Consider the following 22,443-nt stretch of genomic DNA (forward strand, 5'->3'; position numbering starts at 1 on the left):
TCACTTTGTTTCTTATACCCCTCAAGCAAATACTAAATTGTTTAGTTGAATAAATAAGCTGGAAGTCATTGCATATTGCCAATGGCCCTACTTATTTACCAACAACCATATAATTAATACTAATTTGAAGTGAGATCCTTATTTTGAATTCAAACTACTCAACTTCAAGTCATCACTGTTATAGAAATTAAGTGTGTGTACATATTGGCACAGTTTCCAGATGTTTCATGCCCAGAAGTTTATAAAAATTGAAAATAAAAATACCAAAAACAAAAACAGAAAAAGCCTAACACTCGTAAATCAATGTACTGCTTTTTTTATTTGCCCTTTCTCAACTATATTAGTAGGCAAATATTTTGCCAGAATACCCACAATTGTTTATAGAGGTCTCATGGCTAAGGAACTTAGGGAGTTCAATTCCTGGCTCTACCACAGATTTCCTGTTTGACCTCGGACAAGTCATTCAGGCCCAGATTCCCACACATTGCCTCCCTCCACCTTAGGTCATGCTGTGAAATGACCCAAGGGATTTAGGGAGACATCAGCTTAACCAGTGACTCTCTTCCTTTGTGAAGACCCCATTCAATGTCCACTGACATCATTGGAAAGACACTCATTGACTTCAACGTGTGCTAGATCAGGCCATGAGTTCTGTCAGTGAAGCTGGTAGCCAACATTCACCAGTGCATCATGCATCTCAGACTCACTATGAAACTGGAGACCCTTACAAGGATCTTGACTAAATTCTCCTCTGAGGTTTCTCCTTAACAGATCTTTTTGTGACTGACATTTCTGCTAAGACAGAAAGAAACAACCACTGAGACCATGTCTTATGAGAAGGGTTTTTGTGCCTACGCACCAGAAACCTGTGATTATAAGTCCTCCTTCCAAAGAGTTTCAAAGGTTTGCAGAAGTAGATTTATGTGTGGGAATGTAATGAGGAACTGGATACTGCTTTGATAAAAGTCATACTAATTCAGACCACACATGTACGTCTTAAGATCCTTGTGGGTGTTATAGATTTTACTTGAAGACATGGATTTTTATATGAGTGTAAGATGTATCTGTTTCACATTTTGGCAAAACTCTGATACACCCACAACTTCCTCTTTGCAAATTTTTCTGCCAATAGTGCACACATTTAGATTGAAACAGACACAAACTCATGCTGCTACAAAACACTGTGGAAAACGGTTACTGCATTTGCTAGAAATGGCATCTTATCTCAGATTCTTTCTACAGATAGTGTTTAACAGTCCAGCGGAAAATGATTACTAATTCTGAATGGCAATCCGACAGTTCCATCTCTAGCACACAAACAGCAATCAAATTTAAAAAGTAAAAAAGTGCTAGCAATAACTTCTATGCTTCAACTTTGTCATGGATGTACTTCTACGTTTTGATGGGTGCAAACTACATGAGATAAAACTCCTGTTCCCATTCTCTACACAGTGCTCACGTGAATTTGGGTATATTTTCAAGTGTGATTTCATCAGGAAATACAATAAAAATGGAAGTCACAGTCTCAAAGAGGGGTGATGTTCATAACTTTTAAATGACCAGTTAATTCTGTTTTTAGGCATTAAGCCCACAGCTTGCATTTAAAAAGTCTCCTCTTACTGTTTCAAATTAATATGTGTTAGATGAAAAACAGATCCTCAAACGACCATTCTTAAAAAACTACATGTAAACTAAAAAAAGGTGGATTTAGAATGTGTTACGCAAAGAATGATGGATTATTTATTACTTGACTTATATGTTAGAGCTATCAAAAGAAAAAAGACTGAGCCAAATCCTTCCTTCAAATATATACTCATTACTCCCACTGAAGTCAGGAGGAGTTATGGGTCATATCTGAAGGCATACTTAAGCCCCCTTGGATTGGAACTTTTGCAGCATTTTCAACAGTAGGACAACCAAACCAATTTGTTGTAGCTTAAAATTGTTAGGGCTCTGTCCTATTCTCACTATAGTCAATTGCAGAATTCCCATTGATTTACTGGCAACAGGATTGGGCTATTTTTAAAATTCCATATAAAGTAATAAGCAATCCTATGATTTATAGTGAGGTAAAAGGTACCAGTCAGAGTCCTGTGGTGACATCATCTATTCCTCATGATTACCTATGCAGAAATACATATAATGCTTTATTGTTCTTTAAGGGCTGGATCCAACTCATTAAAGTCAAACAGTGATACCCAGGAATGTAGTGTAAAGGTGAACCACAATAGAAATAAGAAACACAGGCTTGTATCTTTTTTGTTGTGGTTGTTGCTTTTCTCCATCCTCTGTAATACAGACCTGAAAATGTTTTTGGTGGTGGTGGTATACTTAGTTGTTTTTTCAAAAGGAAGGTCGTTATGTGTTTAGAAATTCAGATCCAATATTGTCTGGAGAACTCAACGGTGACTGGAGAACTAGTGAAATTATGACAAAAGAGCCAAAAGAAGGTAAACTGAGATGGTAAGAGAGAAAGGGATATTTAGTCAGACTAAAACTCTTAATTTATTTTACTCCTATTTCACTTCATTAACTAAGAATTTAGAGAAAAAAATCTTGGTTAAATATTCAGAATCCCTATCCTGTCACTTTACAAGTTCAAATAATGTGTGAGAGCTGACAATATACATCTTCCAAGACCTCCCACAAAACCAGGGAACATCAGAGCTAATACTCCTGAAATAGCTAAGGTAAAAATCAACCTTAAAACGGTAACACAAACAAATCTTATAGGATTTTCTTATATGTCCTGTAGAACAGTGTTTTTCAAACCATGGGTTGCAACCCACTACCGGGCCACGACAGGTAAGGCTCTGGGTCGCCTTGCTCTGGTCAGCACCGCCGATCGGGACATTAAAAATCCCGTCAGCGGTGCTGCCCAGCTAAGGCAGACTAGTGCCTACCTTTTCCAACACCGCACTGTGCCTCGGAAGTGGCCAGCAGTAGGTCCGGCTTCTAAGCAGGGGGCCCATGGGGCTCCATGCGCTGCCCCCACCCTGAGCACTGGCTCTGCACTCCCATTGGCCGGCAACCGGCCAATGGAAACTGTGAGGGCGGTGCCTGCGGGTAAGAGTCCCACAGAGCCAGAACTGTTGTTGGCTGCTTCCAGGGCACAGCGCGGTCCGCAGTGCACCTTGGCTGTGCCGCTGACTGGGAGCCGCCAGAGGTAAGTCCCAATCCCACGCCCCAATCCCCCGCCTCAGCTCTGAGCCACCCCAAACCTGGAAGCCCTTCCTGCACCCCAAACCCATCCCCGCTCCCACTCCAGAGCCTGCACCCCCAGCCCAGAGCCCTGAGCCCCTCCCAAACCCCAGCCCCAGTCCAGAGCCCCCTCCCACACCCTGAACCCCTCATTCCCAGCCCGACCCCACAGCCCTCACCCCTGCACCCAACCCTCTGCCCCAGCCCTGAGCTCTCCCCCCGCCAACCTCACAGCCCTCATCCCCAGCTCCGTTGGGTCACGAGCATCAACAATTTTCTTAAACTAGGTCCCCAGAAAAAAAGTTTGAAAACCACTGCTGTAGAAGCACTAGATGACACAAATCCAATTATTTTTAAATCCTTTGCAAATCACCTTTAAGGGCAGAAACGTCCCACCAGCCCCATGTGCACTTTCTCCCCAACATTTTCCCTCAATTTGGGTGTGTAGCCCATAGAGCAGGGGTGGGCAAACTACGGCCCACATGGTGGATCTGGCCCGTCAGGGCTTTGGATATGGCCCGTGGGATTGCCACCCCCGTGGTGCTGCAGGCCCCACGCTGCTGCTGGAAGTGGAAAGCACCACGTCCCTGCGGCCTCGGTGGGGGGGTGGCGGGGCGGCAGGAGGGCAGACGGCTCCATGCACTGCCCTTGCCTGCACGCATTGCAACTCCCATTGGCAGGGAACAGGGAGCTTGGGAACAATGGAAGCTTTGGGGGAGGTACCCGTGCGGAACCCTCTGCCCACTCTCCCCCAGGGGGCACAGGGATGTGGTGCTGACCGCTTCTGGGAGCGGCACGGCACAGAGCCAGGGAGCCTGTCTTAGCCCCGCTGTGCACTGCTACCACCCAGGAGCCGCTCCAGGTAACTGGCACCGGGCCAGAGCTTGCACCCTGCACCACAATCCTCTGCCGCACCCCTCCTGCGCCTCAACCCCCTGCCCTGAGCCCCCTGCTGCACCCCAACTTTCTGCCCTGAGTCCCCTTGTACACCCCGCACCCCCCTGAGCCCCTTCCTGCACACCGCACACCCTCCCACACCCTGCACTCCCTCCCGCACGCCAATCCCCTACCCCAGCCCTACATTCATGGCCCTGCATGCAATTTCCCCACCCAGATGTGGCCCTTGGGCCAAAAAGTTTGCCCACCCCTGCCACAGAACTAGCTTTAGCATTTATTTAATTTAGTAGTGACATAAGGAACCTACAGGCCTGTATCTTGTAACACACTGGCTTCAGCAGTTAGCTTAAGACTTGAGGACCATCAACTTTGATGCAAATGGTCTAACAGTCACTCCTAAGTTTTGGGGAACTGGGAATAGAGAGTTTAAGAGGGAAGTTTGGCCATAATGACACCAGCCAACCACAGGAACATGAACTAACGCTATCTTTTGTTATTTTAGGATGGGAACATCTGCAGATGTCTGTTTACAAAAGAGTCACGGCAACCATTGGACATGTTGAGATCATTGATTTGTACTTGTTTCTCCTACTGTTCAAAGAGGGAAGAAACAAGACATCCAGCTCCACCCTCTCACCCTCCAAAGCTCTCATTCCTGATTTCACCTCACCCCATCCCACCCCATCCAACATCTAGAGCTCCACAGAGCAGCTTCACCTCTCTTCTACTCATGTCAGCAGAGGGAGCATGGACCTCAGAGTAAAGACCACAAAATTTGGCCCAATGTGTTAATTCACAGTCAGTGCTATCTGGTATCCCATTTAAGGGCTCTCTGCAAAGCCAGTTGTATTGCTATCCTAAGTGAAGGCTGAAGGGAAATATAATAGTACATTCTATATTAGCATTACTTTATATTGGAAAGTGATATTTTCCTTTTTATACTTCCAGTGTGGCATGCCTGTAATGCATTGAGCATTACTACATTGTTTACAGTAGCGTAAACCAGAAGTAACTCCACTAAACCTGAATCACACAAGTGTAAAATTGGTATAAGTAAATTCAGAGTCAGATCCATGTGGGCTCAGAGATGCTTGACGGTTGTGACTTCCTATGTGAGTTGCAGCCCAGCACCTCACATCATCAGGCCATTACTGCATTAAAAAGACACTGGCAAATCACATTTCAACTAAAAATTTAGCATTTGTAAAGCCCAATAGAATGATTCCCAATAAAAAGTTAAATCCTTGTAACTGAAATATTGCACTACAAGCTTACTGCATAAAAAACAAACGAGACACTGTGGAGAAACTGACAATTAAAAAACAAATTACCCTGACTAGTCTATTTTCATTAGCAACCTGAGGCAGACACAAAATGGAAACAAAAACAGAAAAAACAGTAAGGAAATTTTTAAAAGAAATCTTTCATTGTGAGATGATTAGAAAGACGGGTTAAGGCATTTACTGTATTAAAACATATACAATATATGATTTTTAGACCAATTGTGTCCCTTAATTTATATATATATATATATATATAGTTATTTTGTGCAGCAAAAATAGAGAAAGAATGTTAGCAGGACAAACCACAAAGTGCAATATTGATCACTTCCAGCAATTGTTTAGCATAGAGCTACAGGAGGACAATTTGACTTATGCATGTTTGAGTTTCACAGAGTATTATTTTTCTGTACTGCCCGCTGTGAAGGACATCAGAGAGATAGTGAAGTTGTATAAAAGGTCATTCCCTTCAAAATAAGCTGTTTGTCTCAACTTATAAAGGAAAAGGGCTCTGCAATGAAAAAATGGCTATAAATAGGCACAAACTCACAAAGACTTCATTAGGAATTTTGCATCAGTAGGGAGTACAAGATCAAGCTCATTACTGTCTTTCACAAGAGGTGGCAAGATGAAAATCTTAATATAGGGAAAGCCTGAAGAATGGTTATGTGATTTCCCCAATATAGGGAAAGCCTGAAGAATGGTTATGTGATTTCCCCTACACAAAGGACTAGAAAGGCGTGAAGAAACTTCCAGCGATATGGAGGTTGACTGGAGAACAGTTCAAGGAAATGAACTGTTGCAACTAAAAAAAGAAAATTCAGGATGATGCATTACATTTAAATTAAGATGCACATGAGGATATGGTCTTTGGACTCCTGGAGAGGGAGCGGGCTGGACACAGCAGGTTCACTTAATAGAAGAATAGTATAAAAGAGAGTAAAATTGTTTTACTGGCTCTTTTGTGTTTCATTGCGTGCTCTCATCAATGAGGAGTGAAGACCGTGGAGGAAGCAGGGGGAGGAGACCTTCAGACCCACAGAACCCAGGGATCTGTGGATCACTGTGCCACAGCTCTCCAGTTCCTGGAGCTATGTGTACTTCTGTCCAGCCCCTCCATGTTGCCTGCCGGTTCCTCTCCCCCCGACGGCATGGTTCTTACAGGAGCTTTGGTGCCACTGTTTGCTTCTCTCTGTGGCCATGTAACAGCAGATGGAATTCACTGGAGGCTAATGATCTTTGGAGCACTGTTAACAGCTGCTCAGTTATCCATGTGGTCTGCAGAGCAGCATGCCATGGAAGAGAGCATCTCTTGCTCTGCTAGTTTTAATTGCCTTGCATTAGTGGAAATGAAGAGCAGCATTTGGGCCACAATGCTAGCCAGTCCTAGTAAGTTCTACTCATCTCTTTGTCTGCTGTTTAACGTGGCTTCCATGGAAGTTCTGACTCAACAAGGTACTTGAAGAAGACCCTATATGTACACACTGCACTTACTTTCCTATTCAGCTGTCTTATGGTGTATCATTCAAAACAAAAGCAAGAAAGCAAACAACAGCTCAGCATGAAGTCTCAGGTCTATAAATAAACCCTGGTTTCATCTTTCTAAATTTTTTGTTGTTCAATTCAATTATTTTTAAAAGCTGTGTGGTTTGCTTACTGGAATTACCCTATAATTAACCTTCTTGTCAGTGGCCAGAGAAAGTGAATCATTTTAATCAATTAAACCTTTAATTTAGAGGTTCTACTTCCTACCATTAATCTTCAATACCATGGGATATTGATTACCTCAATTATTTTGTCAATAATGCATGCATAATTACATAAAAGTTCAGTAAAAGCTATTCGACATAATGCATGAGCAAGTCACAACTGTCCAAAGAAACTCTTAGTGCCCCAAATTGTAAAGTAGTTATATAAACTGATATCTGAGCAAGGAATACAATGCTTAAGAGAAATTTCTTTGTATTTGCCCACAGGAAATGGATTACAGCATAAAGCTACTTGATCATCCTGGGCAAGAACTGCTTAAGTCAGAATCTGAATGTAAAGGTCACTAAAAATATGCAATGGCTTAAAAATGCAGTTATCATACTGGACCCAGTATTTACATAATATGTGCATACAAAGCTTTAAATCATCATGAGATTTCTGAGCAATACCCATCATTCACAGAAGTTTAATAGAGCATGAAATCTGCAAAAAGCAATTTCTTTTTCAAACACCACATTACCTTTTTTATGAACCAAACAACCCCCAAGTGACCAGAAAAAAAAAAAAAAAGTTTTCTTTAAATTCTCTCATACCGTGGAAGGAGACTAGGATACATTCTGAATAAGAAGAGTGGCCAGATCCAGCTAAAAGTAATCCTATTAAAGACAACAGAGTTAAATGAGTAAGAAGAGAAAGGTTTAATGCCATGTGTGATCACTGCAAAACTGTCTGGTTATTACATTCGCTAGTATACATGAAGAAATAACATGGTCATACTAAATCACCTCAGTAGTCTATCAAGACTAATATCCTGTCTCTGGAAACTGCTTACACCTGACAGTCACAGAAAGATGAAGGAAAAACAATGCCCTTGGATGCCTTAGCAATGCTGTTTGTAGGCAGAGAACAGGGGCGATTCCTTCCTGAACCCTGCAGCCATCAGCCTACACGTTGAAGCATGAAATTTCTTTAACCCTTGCTCAACATGTCAAGTTGGAAACAAGAATCATAAAGTCATCCAGCCTGTTTTACACCACAGGTCTCCCTAAAGCGCCAAATTTTTCATGAAAATTTCAAGTGAGTCAGACCACAGGGCTCTTGACACTGAATTAAATATAGAGTCGCACAGGACAAAGTTTTGCTTGTTCTACAAAAAAATGAATATTTTATAGTTTGATTGTAAGCTCATTGGGGTAGGGATGGTCTCTTAATGTGTGTTTGTAAAGCACCCACAGAGACCCATTGTGTTCGGGATGGCTACATTGCGATAAGAAAACCATAGCACTGAGTCTCAGAGGCCAAGTCAACTGACCCGGGCTGCGGGGATATAAAATTTCAGTGTCGACAGTTGGGCTAGGGCTGAAGCCCACGCTCTGAGATTCTCCCCTCTCACAGGGTCTCTTAAACCAGGCTCCAACCTGAGCTCAAATGTACACTGCAATTTTGCAGCTTGAGCCCCACAGGCCTGAGTCAGTTGACGCGAGCCAGCCACCTCATTACAGTGTAGACATACATAAGGCTGACTGAGCCTTTGAGCATTACCATCTTACAAATAATACACAGTTCTACTTTACAGGCCTTTGCAGAATTGTACTTGCAAATCTAAAAAAATCCGAACAAACAAAGTCTCACTAAAGAGCCTCAGTTTGCAAATCAGAACTATGGAAGAGCTCTGTCCTTCAAAAGGGAAAGAACAGTGAATGTAAGCAATAAAGGGCCTCTTCTCTATAAGAGCTGAAAAATCATGTCCTTCAGAACAACTTTATGGAGCCATTTAAACATCAAATTGCATATTTTATTTATCCCCATTAGATTATCATTTCAAATTCAGGATACTAATTTGGAAGATCCTCCTAGTATGTCTCTAGCATGGTCTTATAAAAATATCTCCATGTTTCACTTAATATAACTTTGGAAGGATTTCAAGACAAAAAAAAAAAAAAAAAAGCAACATAAGAGCCTTAACGATTTTGCTGACTGATACTCTTATTAAGTCTAATTAAAAAAAAAAAATAACCTTCACATAAATGATTATTTAAATGCGAAATAAAATGTAAAACAATGAAGCCTTCATACTGTGAATGCAATCGAGAGGAAACACAAAACTACTATTCATGTGTTTAAAGGTTAAAAGGGAGTTTCTATGTCTTTGGAGAAAATGCAAATATTAATTTGGGGGAATGATTCTAAATATTACATTCACATGTGTGTATTCCAAGCTTTTTGTGGTCCTTAATGAAAGTCACCACACTATATTCAAGGGCAAGAATATGAAAACTCTAAGAATCCTGATATTTTACAAAACAAGGACCACAAAAGTAGTGGATATACAATTAGCATCATATTGTAAAATAAAGTACCTGAACAGACAACACCACTTTTTGCAGTTAGAACATAAGAATGGTCATACTGGGTCAGACCAAAGGTCCATCTAGCCCAGTATCCTGTCTTCTGACAGTGGCCAATGTCAGGTGTTCCAGAGGGAATGAACAGAACAGGTAATCATCAAGTGATCCATTCCCTGTCACCCATTCCCAGCTTCTGGCAAACAGAGGCTAGGGACACCTTCCCTGCCCATCCTGGCTAAAAGCCATTGAATTCAGCCTTGCCTATCTTTCTTTCATCAAAAGTTAAAACTTGATCTCCTGTGATTGTTTCAAACACTGATGTAAAATATACCATGTCTAACAGATTATTTAGCTGGTGTATACAATAGATTAGACGTTTTTCACAAGTCTTTCCCCCGCCCCTTTTTTTTTTAAAGCAAACAAGCAGAGTATTTGGGTGTACATATCCTGTTTCCTTTTTACCACATAGCTAGCAGCTATCTTCTACGTGTTTTCATGCTATTTCTTTCACTTCTGCAGTAGCTGAAGGCTCCAATAATTATCACAGTTTATTTATTAGACAATAACTTATGGAGATTTGTGCTCAAGCATAGCAAAAAATACTGTTATACAGACGACAAGTTCAGCCTCCACATAAGAGAGTTTTAGGAGTGTTGCTTCTGGAATGTGTCTTCTCAGGAGAGCACAAATCATCACACAATTCACATAGGGTTTGAAATAAAAATGAATGGAACAAAAATAAAAATAGAATTGTCATGTACTAAATGTTCCTCAAAACTACTATAGCATAATATGCAAATTATAGTTACTACATGAAGTGGCAATCAGTGGTTCTGTATTTGTTTCAAGCTATTACTTAAGTCAGACAAGGTAACTATACAAACCTTTTCATATACACTAACCTTGTAAAGTAGTTGGGAGTGCATGCTGGGGGGGAAGGGAGGCAAAGTTTACTTCATGTTTTCACATTATATGTTTGTCACTGGGGAATGTGGAACGGAAATTTAGGCATAAATTTTATTTTTATAAAATCAGTCTTCAAGATTAATCTTTGCCTATCAACTTCTACCACTGCCATAACATACAAATTGTTCTGCTTGAAATACATAGACCCGATAAATCTCAAAAGTTATCACCACAATATGTATCTCTAAATATGAAAGAGATGGGACTTTTTTCAGAGGCATAAATTGTATTTAGTACTAAACCTATTGCTATAGACTTGTACCTTTTTTTTTTTTGAAAAGCCAGAAAAGCCTGTTTATTAGAGTAAATATCCTTCTAGATTTCCTAAATTTAATCAAAATATATCTGTATGCTACCTGTCAATCTGCACATGAAGCCAAATTAATCCCTTATGTTACTTTGTGGAAGTCAGTGGAATTAGACTAGGGATGAATCAGACCCAGGACTTTTAGTTTTTGTTTTCATTAGATGAACTTTCATTTTTATTCAAACTGTAAATGAGAATAATGATGACTTGCATACCTGCTGCAGGGGTGTAGCTACAAGTCCAAATGAATGGGATGATTAATCCCTTCCACAAAAAAAACTGACTTCAGAGTAATGATTTGAAAGAGATTTAACAGATTTCATGAAACACAGGAGCTGAAATCCCATACTTTTCTAAATATGGGGTCTCATAAATAGGGTAATCCTAACAGATTTTAAATTGTTGGCCTAAATTTTCAAAACTGACTAGTGATTTTGAGTGACTTACTTATAGTTTACCAATTTAAGATACAATAAAGGGGCCTGATTTTCAGAGCTTAAGTGCACAGTGCTTTCAAAAAATTAGGCCCCTTCAAGGTGCCTCAAATTGGTCACCTAAATCCCTAATCACTAGCCACTTTTGAGAATGTAAGCTATTACTACTACAGATGAACTTGACCGCAGTTGTTTGTTAACTGAAACTGGACTTATTGTAAAGGATTTATTATGTTATGTATTTATTCATTCAGATTTATACACATTAAATAAAGATCACCTATCCATATGTTCCAGGCATACTAGAGACACAACCCAAAAATTCAACAAAATCAGTGCCCAAATGTAATTAAAGTGTAGCAGTACTATTCAAAACAACCCACTAACAGAAACCAGGCAATCCAATACCAAATTTACCTCTCCCTCTAACAATTGTCGTCCTATTCCCAAATGACTGAAGAAAAAAAAAAGATGAGGTTTGCCATCTGAAGGTAGTCAAAGTTAACCTGTTTGGTTTGAGAGGTGAGCAAACTGTAAAGCATTTTTCATGGAAAGCACTACGCCACAGCAGCTCCTTCTCAGGTCTACTAGTGAGACTTCAGCTCAAACATCTTATCTGATCTCAGTTGTAGTCGTCTGGTAGACAGGCAAGCTCTAAGCTGTTTAGGGCTCTATAATCAAAACAAACACCTTAAACAACACCTGGAAACCTACAAGTCACGAGTGAAGTTCATGGAACATGGGTTGAATATGTTCACAGCAAGGTATTGCACCTAATAAATTAGCTGAAATATTGCACCAACTCCAGTTCATAGTTTTAAAGTGTATCCCTATCTGCATCATGGTAATCTAATCTTAAAATGATAGCCATGAATGACAGTTACAAGGTCCACATCCAAGAAGCATACACAATTTTATCTGGTTGAAAAAAATAGTCTCCTAGATCCACTGGGCACATAAATAGCTTTTAACAACAACAAATTTTAAGTTTTAAGTTATTCTGACTAGTTGGCTGTTTTTGATGGCCCAAAAGGCTCTCAATTCAGGAAAAAACAGGGATCATTTTGAAAGGAGCTCAGGTTTTTTCAGACAGACTCTTTTGTGGTACACCATTTCTGGAGATGGAATCTAACCGTTTCTCATGAAATACCAATGCTTTTTGTCCTCCACAGCCTGGCCTAATAAAGGACATGAAGCACTTTTATTGCCTTCTGTGTGCCAAAAGATTTCCACCCATGCTTTGATTCCTCCTTATGATAATAGAAGTGTTCATGAAGGTGGAAGAGAAAAATTACTGAGCTAAAACACCCCATATGTTTACCTTTGAACAGACTCAATGAGTGGACATTTATTACCAAACAAATAGCTTTATCAACAAATGCAATCCATTATGAAAATAATAGATATACCATAAACCTTTTTAGAGGTTTACTAGAGCTTTTTTCTATCTACTGGAAATTTTAGTTATGAGTTCCATTGTGCCAAGGACAGACCAGTCTTTTACAGACACTTACCCTCTGACAGCATGAATAAGTCTCAGTGATGGATAGGCGGTTCGCACTTTCAATTTATTCTTAAGGATTAATGCATTAACCCACTCCACATGCTTCTCTCCGCCTTTCACCATGAAAGCAGGAATCCAAAGGACACTGTCATTCAGCATGGATAGTCTATGCACAAATTTTTCTCTGTCACTCTCATTCCGAAAGCCTCCAAATGCTCTTTGTACAACTGATGGATTCATGGTAATAAAATCAGATTTAGTTCCCACATCTGCAGCAAACTCCACCACAGGGGCTAGATTGCACCTGAAGAGGAAGAAATTAATGGACAAATGAAAATAAATATGAACCATTAACTTAGATAAGGGTATGCATGAAGGAAAAGCTGAAAATGAACATGTAAGGCTGTTTCAAACTACATGAGCAAAAAAGTACCAGTGGTAATCTGCATGATATTACTTAGGGCTGTATACAGCCCGGATGTTCCAAGCATGTTCTAAGAAAGGTATTAAGTGTAACCAACTCAGTGAAGAAGATACTGTACAGTACATTTAAAATTCATATAATTAGTATTCAAACAGAATCTGTCAAAACGTAGACAAGTGCGTAACAATCGCAATATGTCTCTGACAACTATTGTGATTTTCACTAGTGTGCATTTGTATAATCTATCTTGATAAAATTCCTTGGGGACAGCTCAAGCTCTTAAAGGTAGTCATGCCAATCAAGTAAGATTCATTTATTTTTGTTATCTATTATGCAGTTTGTACAGTACAGTATTTCATACCAATCACAAACAACTGTCAGAAAAATCAAACTGGTTTGGGTTTGTTTAGTTTTCAGTAAAGCTGGTTGAAAAATTCTGACAATCACGATTTGGATTAAATTTTTACCCGTAACATATTGACCATTAAGCTCATCATTAGTAACACATCCACATATTATACACCTGACAATATTTAAAATCTGTTCTACAATAAATTGCATTTAAAACTTTTAATATATAAATTATATCTACAGAACAATATGAGAATCTATTTAATGCATATACACGCACAGGACAAACAAGTATCAAAATAGGTAGGGTTTTGCTTACTTATTTCTTTGTTTCTGCAGTTGTTGCTTTGCAACAAAATCTTCCTACTCTTCTACTGAGTAATCTTTTTGTTTGTGACAAAAATGGGATGTAAATTTTGCAAAAATTGTCAGAAAAATTCATGTAGTGACCATTTTATGGTGCTCATCAGTATCGCAAATGTGCCCCTGGAAAACATTGAATTTATCCTCACAACACTGCCATCCAAGTCTAGTGCTTTAACCACAAGAGCTGCCTTCCTCACAATAATTCTCGAACAATGTAAGTTTAAATGAAGACAGTTAAGTGGGAAGTAGACGTTGAAATGGAAAAACATACTGGATCCACTTCATATCTGTGGTGTAACTCAAATGAAGTAACTAGAGTTTGTACAGGTGCCAGCACAATGGCTAATTCTGAACGTGACCCTTGGCACTACTATAATATAAATAATAGTGATTATAATAGAGGCTGATTCATTTCACAAGACACAAGATTTGCAATGCAAATTCTATTGCCTGTACATATAATTGCTAGAATCACATGGATGTGAAGGATATGGTGCTGAAATTTTTTTTATGTAAAACTGCACTGACACAAATTTGGCCAGTATGTCTTTAAGACAAACCTCTTCTGATCTGGCAACTGTTTGAGTAGCATCATCTCGCTTCAATTCCAAAAGTTTTGTGCAGTTAGAAAATGGTGCCTAAATGTAATTTCCCCATAAACCTGAAAAATAATTATAAAGGCTAGTATCTTGTGAGTTATCACCAGTTCATGAGAAACATACCTAATGCAAAAGGTTATGTTTTATAATGGTGTACTTTCTTGGCCTAATGTATCTGGCAGTACATGTTTTATAAACAGGCAGCATCTCGAGATTTTTCAACCCTGGGTTAGAAAAGGTAATAAGCCAGCCCAAATTCACTCCTTGGTAATGGACGTGTCCCTGCATTGTTATTAAACACCTTAATCAAATTTTTCAAACCTTGGTGCCTCATTATATGGATAGAGGAATTTAAATAAGTGGTTTTATTGTTAGACATGCTGTGTGTCTTCAATATTAGTGCTTGGTCCTCTGAGAATCTGGTCAGTTATTTTAGGTGCATAATTATGAATTTAAGAGAATCATTTTAGGAACTCGGTTTGAAAAACTTTTGTGATAGTAAAAGTTATGACAATGCCTGTGAAACTCTAATTTCATGAGAATATCTCAATGTTGCTATGGTGCCTACACTATTATTATTTTGGTAGAATACCAATGTAACACTAGCTGTTACAGCAATATAGAATTGTGTTAGGAGAACGAACAATACTACCTTGAGAGCAGCTGATTGCTTTATAATAGTATTATCAGACTTTGCTCACTTCCTACCTATTTAACAGATTTTTTTTTTCAAAAAATGTGGCTTACAGAACATAAGATAGCAGTACTTAATGTTTTCTCAGTAGCTTAATAGCTTATAGCCTAGCCTAGAAGCAATGCAAAATCTTGCAAAATCTCTGAATTCAAAATAGCACGTTCTTCACAAAGCAACTTATGGTACAATTGTTTCTGCCATTCTAAGTGACCCATCCAAGATTATGTTCACAACAGTCATCAACTGTATTTCTGACACCAGGCTGCCACTACCAATCAACTTATATTTCCAGAGGATTCTTGGAAATCTGATATTAAGATGCCTTTCAGAATCTATTTTTTAAATACTTTGGACACACGCACATAATACAATAATGTGGGGTCACAGGGAGCGAGCAAGAGAGAGAGCACACTACAGAAAGATATCTGTATCCGCCTTACTGAAGGTTTCAGAGTAGTATACTTAAAAATAGGTACCTTTCTATAAACTTGGATGTGAATAATTTCCATAGAGAGATTCAGCACTTGCATACATTATGCTTTGGTTTCTGAAAAAATTATTAGCATTTTGGAGACTTAGTTCTTACATTATCAGCAAAATGTTCTTCTTTCTTCGTGCAACTGGGATTTTTCTTGGAATTCAGCACTGCATTTTCTGAATGATCACTACCTATGCCTATATGTATTTATATCTGGCATTAAGATTCACATATATTCTGCAGTTCATTAGATCTTTTTCTAGATCATAAACTAGTTACATTGCACATTTCCACTTTTCCACTCTCAAGAATCCACAATCAGGTCATTTTTTATTCTTTCTGGAAGGCTCAGATTCTAAAGCTTTTAGTTTAAGTCCTAAATGGAAACTACAGCATGTTTTCAGATACACATACATGAACCTTATAAAACCAGCCACTGCCCTTGCACACAGATCTAAGTACATGTAGATAATTTTCTGTATCTGTTTTAAGCTCTTTTTTGAGTCTCTAATGCACGATCTTTGTGATGTATCATGCTTGCAATACTGTACTTAAATAAACAGACTGTTTTCTTAGTTGGCGTCAATTGTTTTCTACTGTCTATTCTGCAGATCTGTTTCAAGACAGCATCCTGAATAAGGAAAGCAGTAAACATGTGTTTAATTTTGAGCATGGGCTCAAATCTTACTGAAGTCAATGGACTTAAGCACATACTTAAAGAAAAGCACAGGTTTAATGCATACAGGAACTCTTCACTTAAAGTCGCCCCGGTTAAGGTTGTTTCCTTGTTACATTGCTGATCAATTAGGGAACATGCTCATTTAAAGTTGTGCAATGCTCCTGTCATAAATATAAAGGGAAGGGTAAACACCTTTAAAATCCCTCCTGGTCAGAGAAAAAACCCTTTCACCTGTAAAGGGTTAAGAAACTAGGATAACCTCACTGGCACCTGACCAAAATGACTAATAAGGAGACAAGATACTTTCAAAGCTGGGGGGGGACACAAAAGTTCTCTCTCTCTGTGTGATGTTTTTGCCAGGAACAGAAAAGGAATGGAGTCTTAGAACTTAGTAAGTACTAGATATGCGTTAGATTCTGTTTTGTTTAAATGGCTGATAAAATAAGCTGTGCTGAATGGAATGTATATTCCTGTTTGTGTCTTTTTGTAACTTAAGGTTTTGCCTAGAGGGATTCTCTATGTTTTGAATCTGATTACCCTGTAAGGCATTTACCATCCTGATTTTACAGAGGTGAGTCTTTTACTTTTTCTTCAATTAAAATTCTTCTAAGAACCTGATTGCTTTTTCATTGTTCTTAAGATCCAAGGGTTTGGGCCTGTGTTCACCTATGCAAATTGGTGAGGATTTTTATCAAGCCTTCCCCAGGAAAGGGGGTGTAGGGTTTGGGAGGATTTGGGGGCAGGAAAGACGTTTCCAAACGGGCTCTTTCCCTTTTATATATTTATTAGACACTTGGTGGTGGCAGCAATAAAGTCCAAGGGCAAAAGGTAAAATAGTTTGTACCTTGGGGAAGTTTTAACCTAAGCTGCTAAAAATAAGCTTAGGGGGTTTTCATGCAGGTCCCCACATCTGTACCCTAAAGTTCAGAGTGGGGAAGGAACCTTGACAGCTCCCTTCTAATATCATTTGGCAGCCACCTGCTTCGTCCTCTGCTTGCAGGAAGAGCAGCCCGTTGCAGTTAGCTGGTGGGTGGTTGGAACCAGGGTGGACCAGCAGCCCCCCACTCCCCCATCAGCTCCCTTAAGTTCCCTGTGCAGCAGCTGCTCAGCAGGCTATCAATTGCCAGGAGTTCAGCTGTCCCTCCCCCCCACTGCCATGTGCTGCTCCTGCCCTCTGCCTTGGAGTTGCTCCCTGAGACTCCTGCTTGCTTTTGGGGGGGAGGGGAAGAAGAGGGGGGCTAATGTCAGGGTGTCCACCTTTCCCCCACTCCTGCACCCTGCTTACCCCATCTTCCATAGAGCAGGGGGGACAGGGGTGGAGAGAGCTGCTGCCTTAGGCAACAGCTGAGGTCTGGTCTCAGCTTGCTGATCTAATTAACAAGGCAGTGTACTTCTGACCCCACTCTTCATACTTAAAGGGGAAATGGGCATCTCTATTTCTCAAACACGCACAGGGTGTGTGCCTCTGCCTGCCCTCCCCCCTTTCCTGCTGCCTTGTAGAGTGTGAGAGTTAATCCTTGAGGGCTCAGCCAACTGCTAGTTCATCATTTAGCAGTAAGGCATTCCCTGGGAAATAGCCCACCCTCTGACTCCCCCACCTCAACCAAACTTCACAATCATCATCACTGTGTAGGAGTATTAAATTGTTTGTTTAAAACTTATACTGTGTGTACATATATAAAATAGTCTTTTGTCTGGTGAAAAAAAAATTCCCTGGAACCTAACCCCCTCATTTACATTAAGTCTTATGAGGAAATTGGATTCTTTTAACATCATTTTGCTTAAAGTTGCATTTTTGAGGAACATAACTACAACGTTACGTGAGGAGTTCCTGTACTAGAATACAAATACATGGAAAGAATACAAATACATGAAAGAATATACTTAATTGCTTTCCTGAATTGGGACCTCAGATGAATGACATGTGAAAAAGGAATGGTATCTGAATTAAAATGTCATATTTTAATCACATATTCAATTTTTAACCATATTTCAAACCACCACAGCTTTTTGCCCAACTAATTCATTTCTATCATGCTGTCAGTTCAATTCACTAAAAACGTATGCATCTTACTCCACTTATTGTTTATTTAACCATAATGCATTACACCTAACCCCACTGCAGGGTATTGCTATGATACACCAGACTCCTATATAGGTCTGGGAGCATGTTCTTTGTAACATGAGCTCAGAGACCAGCACTGAAAGTGCTCCAAGCACTAGGATCAATAGGTTTTAGCCCTCAGTGAATCCTTATTAACACTCATGGATTCTGAGGAAGTAACTGAAGATTACTTTACTAGGGCTGCCGGAAATAAAGGGAGAGGAATAATCTAGGCACGATTACTTTAAATGGTTACCACAAAAAAAAAAAAAAAAAAAAAGTGTCAACCCAACCATTCCTAACCCAGTCCTTGGGGAAGTCTGAGAGAGGGGTATAAAAAGTAACCATGTCTTGCTGGGACCGCTCCAAACTACAATTCTCCCAACCATATGTAATGTAGTCCCATGTCAAATACTTTCAGGCCATCATCCTGTATCTTGCTACTGCTGCTTGTGCGGCTCCCGACAGCCACAGGCAAGATGTTGCTTCCTTGCCCAGCTCTCAGGCCACCTGCTACCCAGCCTTTACCTCAAAGCCCTCAACTGCTGACTCTGGCCTACTGCTCCTGCTCACACACAGGCACAGCCTCTGCTGCCCTCCTGAGCCTGTTCCCCTCTGCTCTCAGAAAAGGGTGATCACATAGCAAGTGTGAAAAATCAGGTCGGGGGTGGAGCATAAGGTGCCTATATAAGACATAGCCATGATTATCAGAACTGTTCCTATAAAATCAGGACATTTGGTCACCCTACCTCAGGGACTCTCTTCCTTTTCTGCACTGGAGGGAGTATAGAACCATAGAAATGTAGGGCTGGATGGGACCTCCAGGGGTCATCTTGTGCACCCCCCACACTGAGGCAAGATTAAGTTTACCTAGACCATCCCTGACAGATGTTTGTATGGAGCTTTCTACTGGCTGGCGTTGAACTGCATAACACAATGTGTTCCATTTGCTAGATCCTTTCACTCCAGCTCAGCCAGGGAAGAAGGTGGATTCATGACTATATTTTCCAGTACTGGACATTAAATGACAAGCTTCAAATTAAACTTTAATTTCTCCTGTTAATAAAAGGCTATTGCATAAGTGTCCCTGCTACCACTCAGCCAGATTGAACAAGGGAGAATAAATACTACAGTGGCATTTACTGGACTATTTCCTGCCCACTTACCCCAATATTGTTTTCTTCCTACTGCACTACTGTTTAAAAATCCCACTCTCAAATACAATTCTCTCCCAGATCTCAGCAACTCCCTTTAAGCTTCACAAGCATGTGACCATCTTAACAAAAACAATATCACCACTACTTAAGTCAACTTGCAAGAAAGCAAGCCTAACTCATCAATGCCAAGCAGGACAGACCTGAATATAAGAAATCCTTCAAGTCACATACTGAAGTTGGGAACATGAAAACAGAACAGAAATATCAGTTATATCCTACACAGAAGACAGACTTCAGGAAGCAGGTGAGTGCCTCTGCATATGAGCATTGACAAAACGTCATCACATCCTGCGGAAATTTGCAAGGCTACAGCAGTCTTCACAAATTCCTTACTGCTGCTTATTTATAAAGGGACTGCAATGTAAACAGGGATTGCCCTGGTAACAAGAATGTTACACAAAAAGAGGTTGTTTTATTTAGTTCTTTGTTTCTTATCCATTAAATTTCACATTGGGAAATGATTCTGGTCTTTGAGATTGAAAGAACAAATATTTTTATATGGATTAAACAGCTTAGCAGCTTTAGCTCCTTGTTTTCCCCTTGCACTGACTAGAGAATTCAACTATATTCATTCCTTTTATCTCCCAATTCTTAGAAAGATTCTGCACCATCAGACCAAGAAGAAAGTTTAAACTATCATAGTCTTTATCTGGGGGAAAAAGTAAACAGGTGGGGAAGGGTCATAATACATGTGTTCACTAGTATCCACTCCATTGAATACAAGACAGCACACCTGGATTCCACAGCTCACTACTCTATCTATTGGATGAATTAAGACAATATCCAAAATCCTAACTCAGATGGTTCACCATCCCATAAAAATGATATTCAGGAAATTATTGGCCAATAAATCTAACCTCAACATCATATAAAAAAAAAACCTATGAGAATAATACGGATTCAAGAACCTAGTAAGGAGGATAAGTAAGCAGCAAGAAGATAGTTAAGGTAAGTTCAAGTTCAGGTCAAACTAAACTATATGACAAACACAGTGAACATAATACATGAAGATATTAAACAGGTCCACATAGAATCTCAATTAGAAAGCAAAAATGCGGTTTCGATAAAAGTACTCATGTAATAATATGCAAAAAGTATAAGGATAGATACAGACCCCCGGCTGGAGGAGCTTAATTATTACTGTTACATGTTGCCATTATCTTGAAGCATTCAAGAAGGGTCAGTGTTGTATCCATTATTACTTAGTATCTTCATAAGTGACCTAGAGTGGTGGTTCTCAACCAGGGGTACGTGTATCCCTGGGGGTATGCAGAGGTCTTCCGGGGGTACATCAACTCATCTAGCTATTTGCCTAGTTTTACAACAGACTACATAAAAAGCATTAGCAAAGTTGGTACAAACTAAAATGTCATACGGACTGCTCTACATACTATATCAGTGTTGCTCAATCTGGGTGTGGCAACCCTCAGGGGAAGGGGGGTGTCACAGGATGAGTTGGGGGGGGGGTGTCAAAAGTGCAGGACTGCCATTAGGTGGTAGCAAGCAGGTGCCCCTTGAAGTTAAGATGTATGTTGAAGCCCAAGCCCCACCATCTGTGGCTCAAGCCAAAGCCTGGACCCCACCACTCAGGGCTGAAATCAGACTCCTGAAAGGGGTACAGTAGTCTGCAAAGGTTGAGAACCACTGACTTAGAGGAAGGAGTAGAGAGTACAGTGATCAGATTTGCTGATAAAATGATGGATGGACTAGCACAATGAACAAGTAAATTCAGTAACCTGTAAAAAAAAAAAAATTAGAGTGACAGACAGAAATTAAGATAACAAGATTTAACAGATAAATTATGAGTTGGTTCACTTGGGGAGAAAAAATATTCTAAAGTATAATGTCTGTTTCCTTCACAGGAAACAATACTCCATTGGGGGGTGACATGAAAGAATAAATTGAACATGAGCACGCAATGTGATGCTGTCACCACAAAAGTACCGAAATACACTGCATGTCATTTGGGAATCCATATAATGAACCACATCCTGAGATGTACAGAGTACAGGTTACGTGCATGCACACAAAGTGATTAAACCCTCAATCCTCCTGCAGTACTGTCCAGGAAGAGCCCCCATACCATGTCAGAGCAGCCTGAGGACTATTCTTAGTTTCCTTAAGCTCTAGTGGCCAAAGGAATTAAAAATGGTGCCAAAGATTAGCATTGCACATACTTCTTTTCCTTTGGCCATCCCCCCCGTCACCTACATCATGAGACGATCTACATTCTTATACAGAAATGTTCCATGCCAGGCTCATTATGCTCGTTTTATGGCCCAATTAAGCCTGTCGCAGAGTGAAGTTGCAGAACTGAATAACCTTACAAAGAAGGTATTGCAATCACATTCATGGAAGCCACAGCCAAATACAGATTTTATTATTCCACAGTGATGCAATGGAATGGGCTAGACGACCCAATGTACATATCCAACTCCAGTATTTATGGGCCAAATCCTGCATTACTTGCTCAGACAAATTCCAATGTAAAGCAACAGGTAAAATCTGAGTAAGGACCTGAGGATTTGACCCTATACATTTTAAGTGTGTTGATCGACTGCCTAATCTGTGTTATTTGTAGAATACAGGCTTGTTGGTTGACATAGAAGTGTTTGGCAACAGCTGCTGGCATCAAGCAGAACCTGCACAGAGCACTGCTGTGAAAGTGTTTCCTCTTTTAGCAAACCATTCCTTGTGGATCAAAGAATAATATGCCCACCATATGGTATTAACTAGAGGTGTACTCTGGAAGCCAAAATATTAAGATTAACCTGATGTTGGAAAATTGATATGTATTCATGTCATCTAAACTCTACAGATGGGCCTAAACTGGTACCAAGAACCCCCAAAAGCCTTCCCCGTCAGCCTGAAAACTTTGGTAATA

General features: G+C 39.9%; 1 protein-coding gene across 1 annotated transcript in view; it reads right to left on the minus strand.

Annotated features, from left to right (window-relative positions):
* ST8SIA4 (ST8 alpha-N-acetyl-neuraminide alpha-2,8-sialyltransferase 4) overlaps positions 1–22,443 on the minus strand; it is an 80,662-nt gene that overhangs the window by 23,801 nt on the left and 34,418 nt on the right. The window contains exon 4 of the mRNA XM_073344594.1: positions 12,658–12,951. Coding sequence (XP_073200695.1) covers positions 12,658–12,951 — 294 coding nt within the window. The remainder of the gene's footprint in view (positions 1–12,657; positions 12,952–22,443) is intronic.

Source organism: Lepidochelys kempii, chromosome 5 (genome assembly GCF_965140265.1).
Source record: "Lepidochelys kempii isolate rLepKem1 chromosome 5, rLepKem1.hap2, whole genome shotgun sequence".
Classification (NCBI taxonomy): domain Eukaryota; kingdom Metazoa; phylum Chordata; order Testudines; family Cheloniidae; genus Lepidochelys; species Lepidochelys kempii.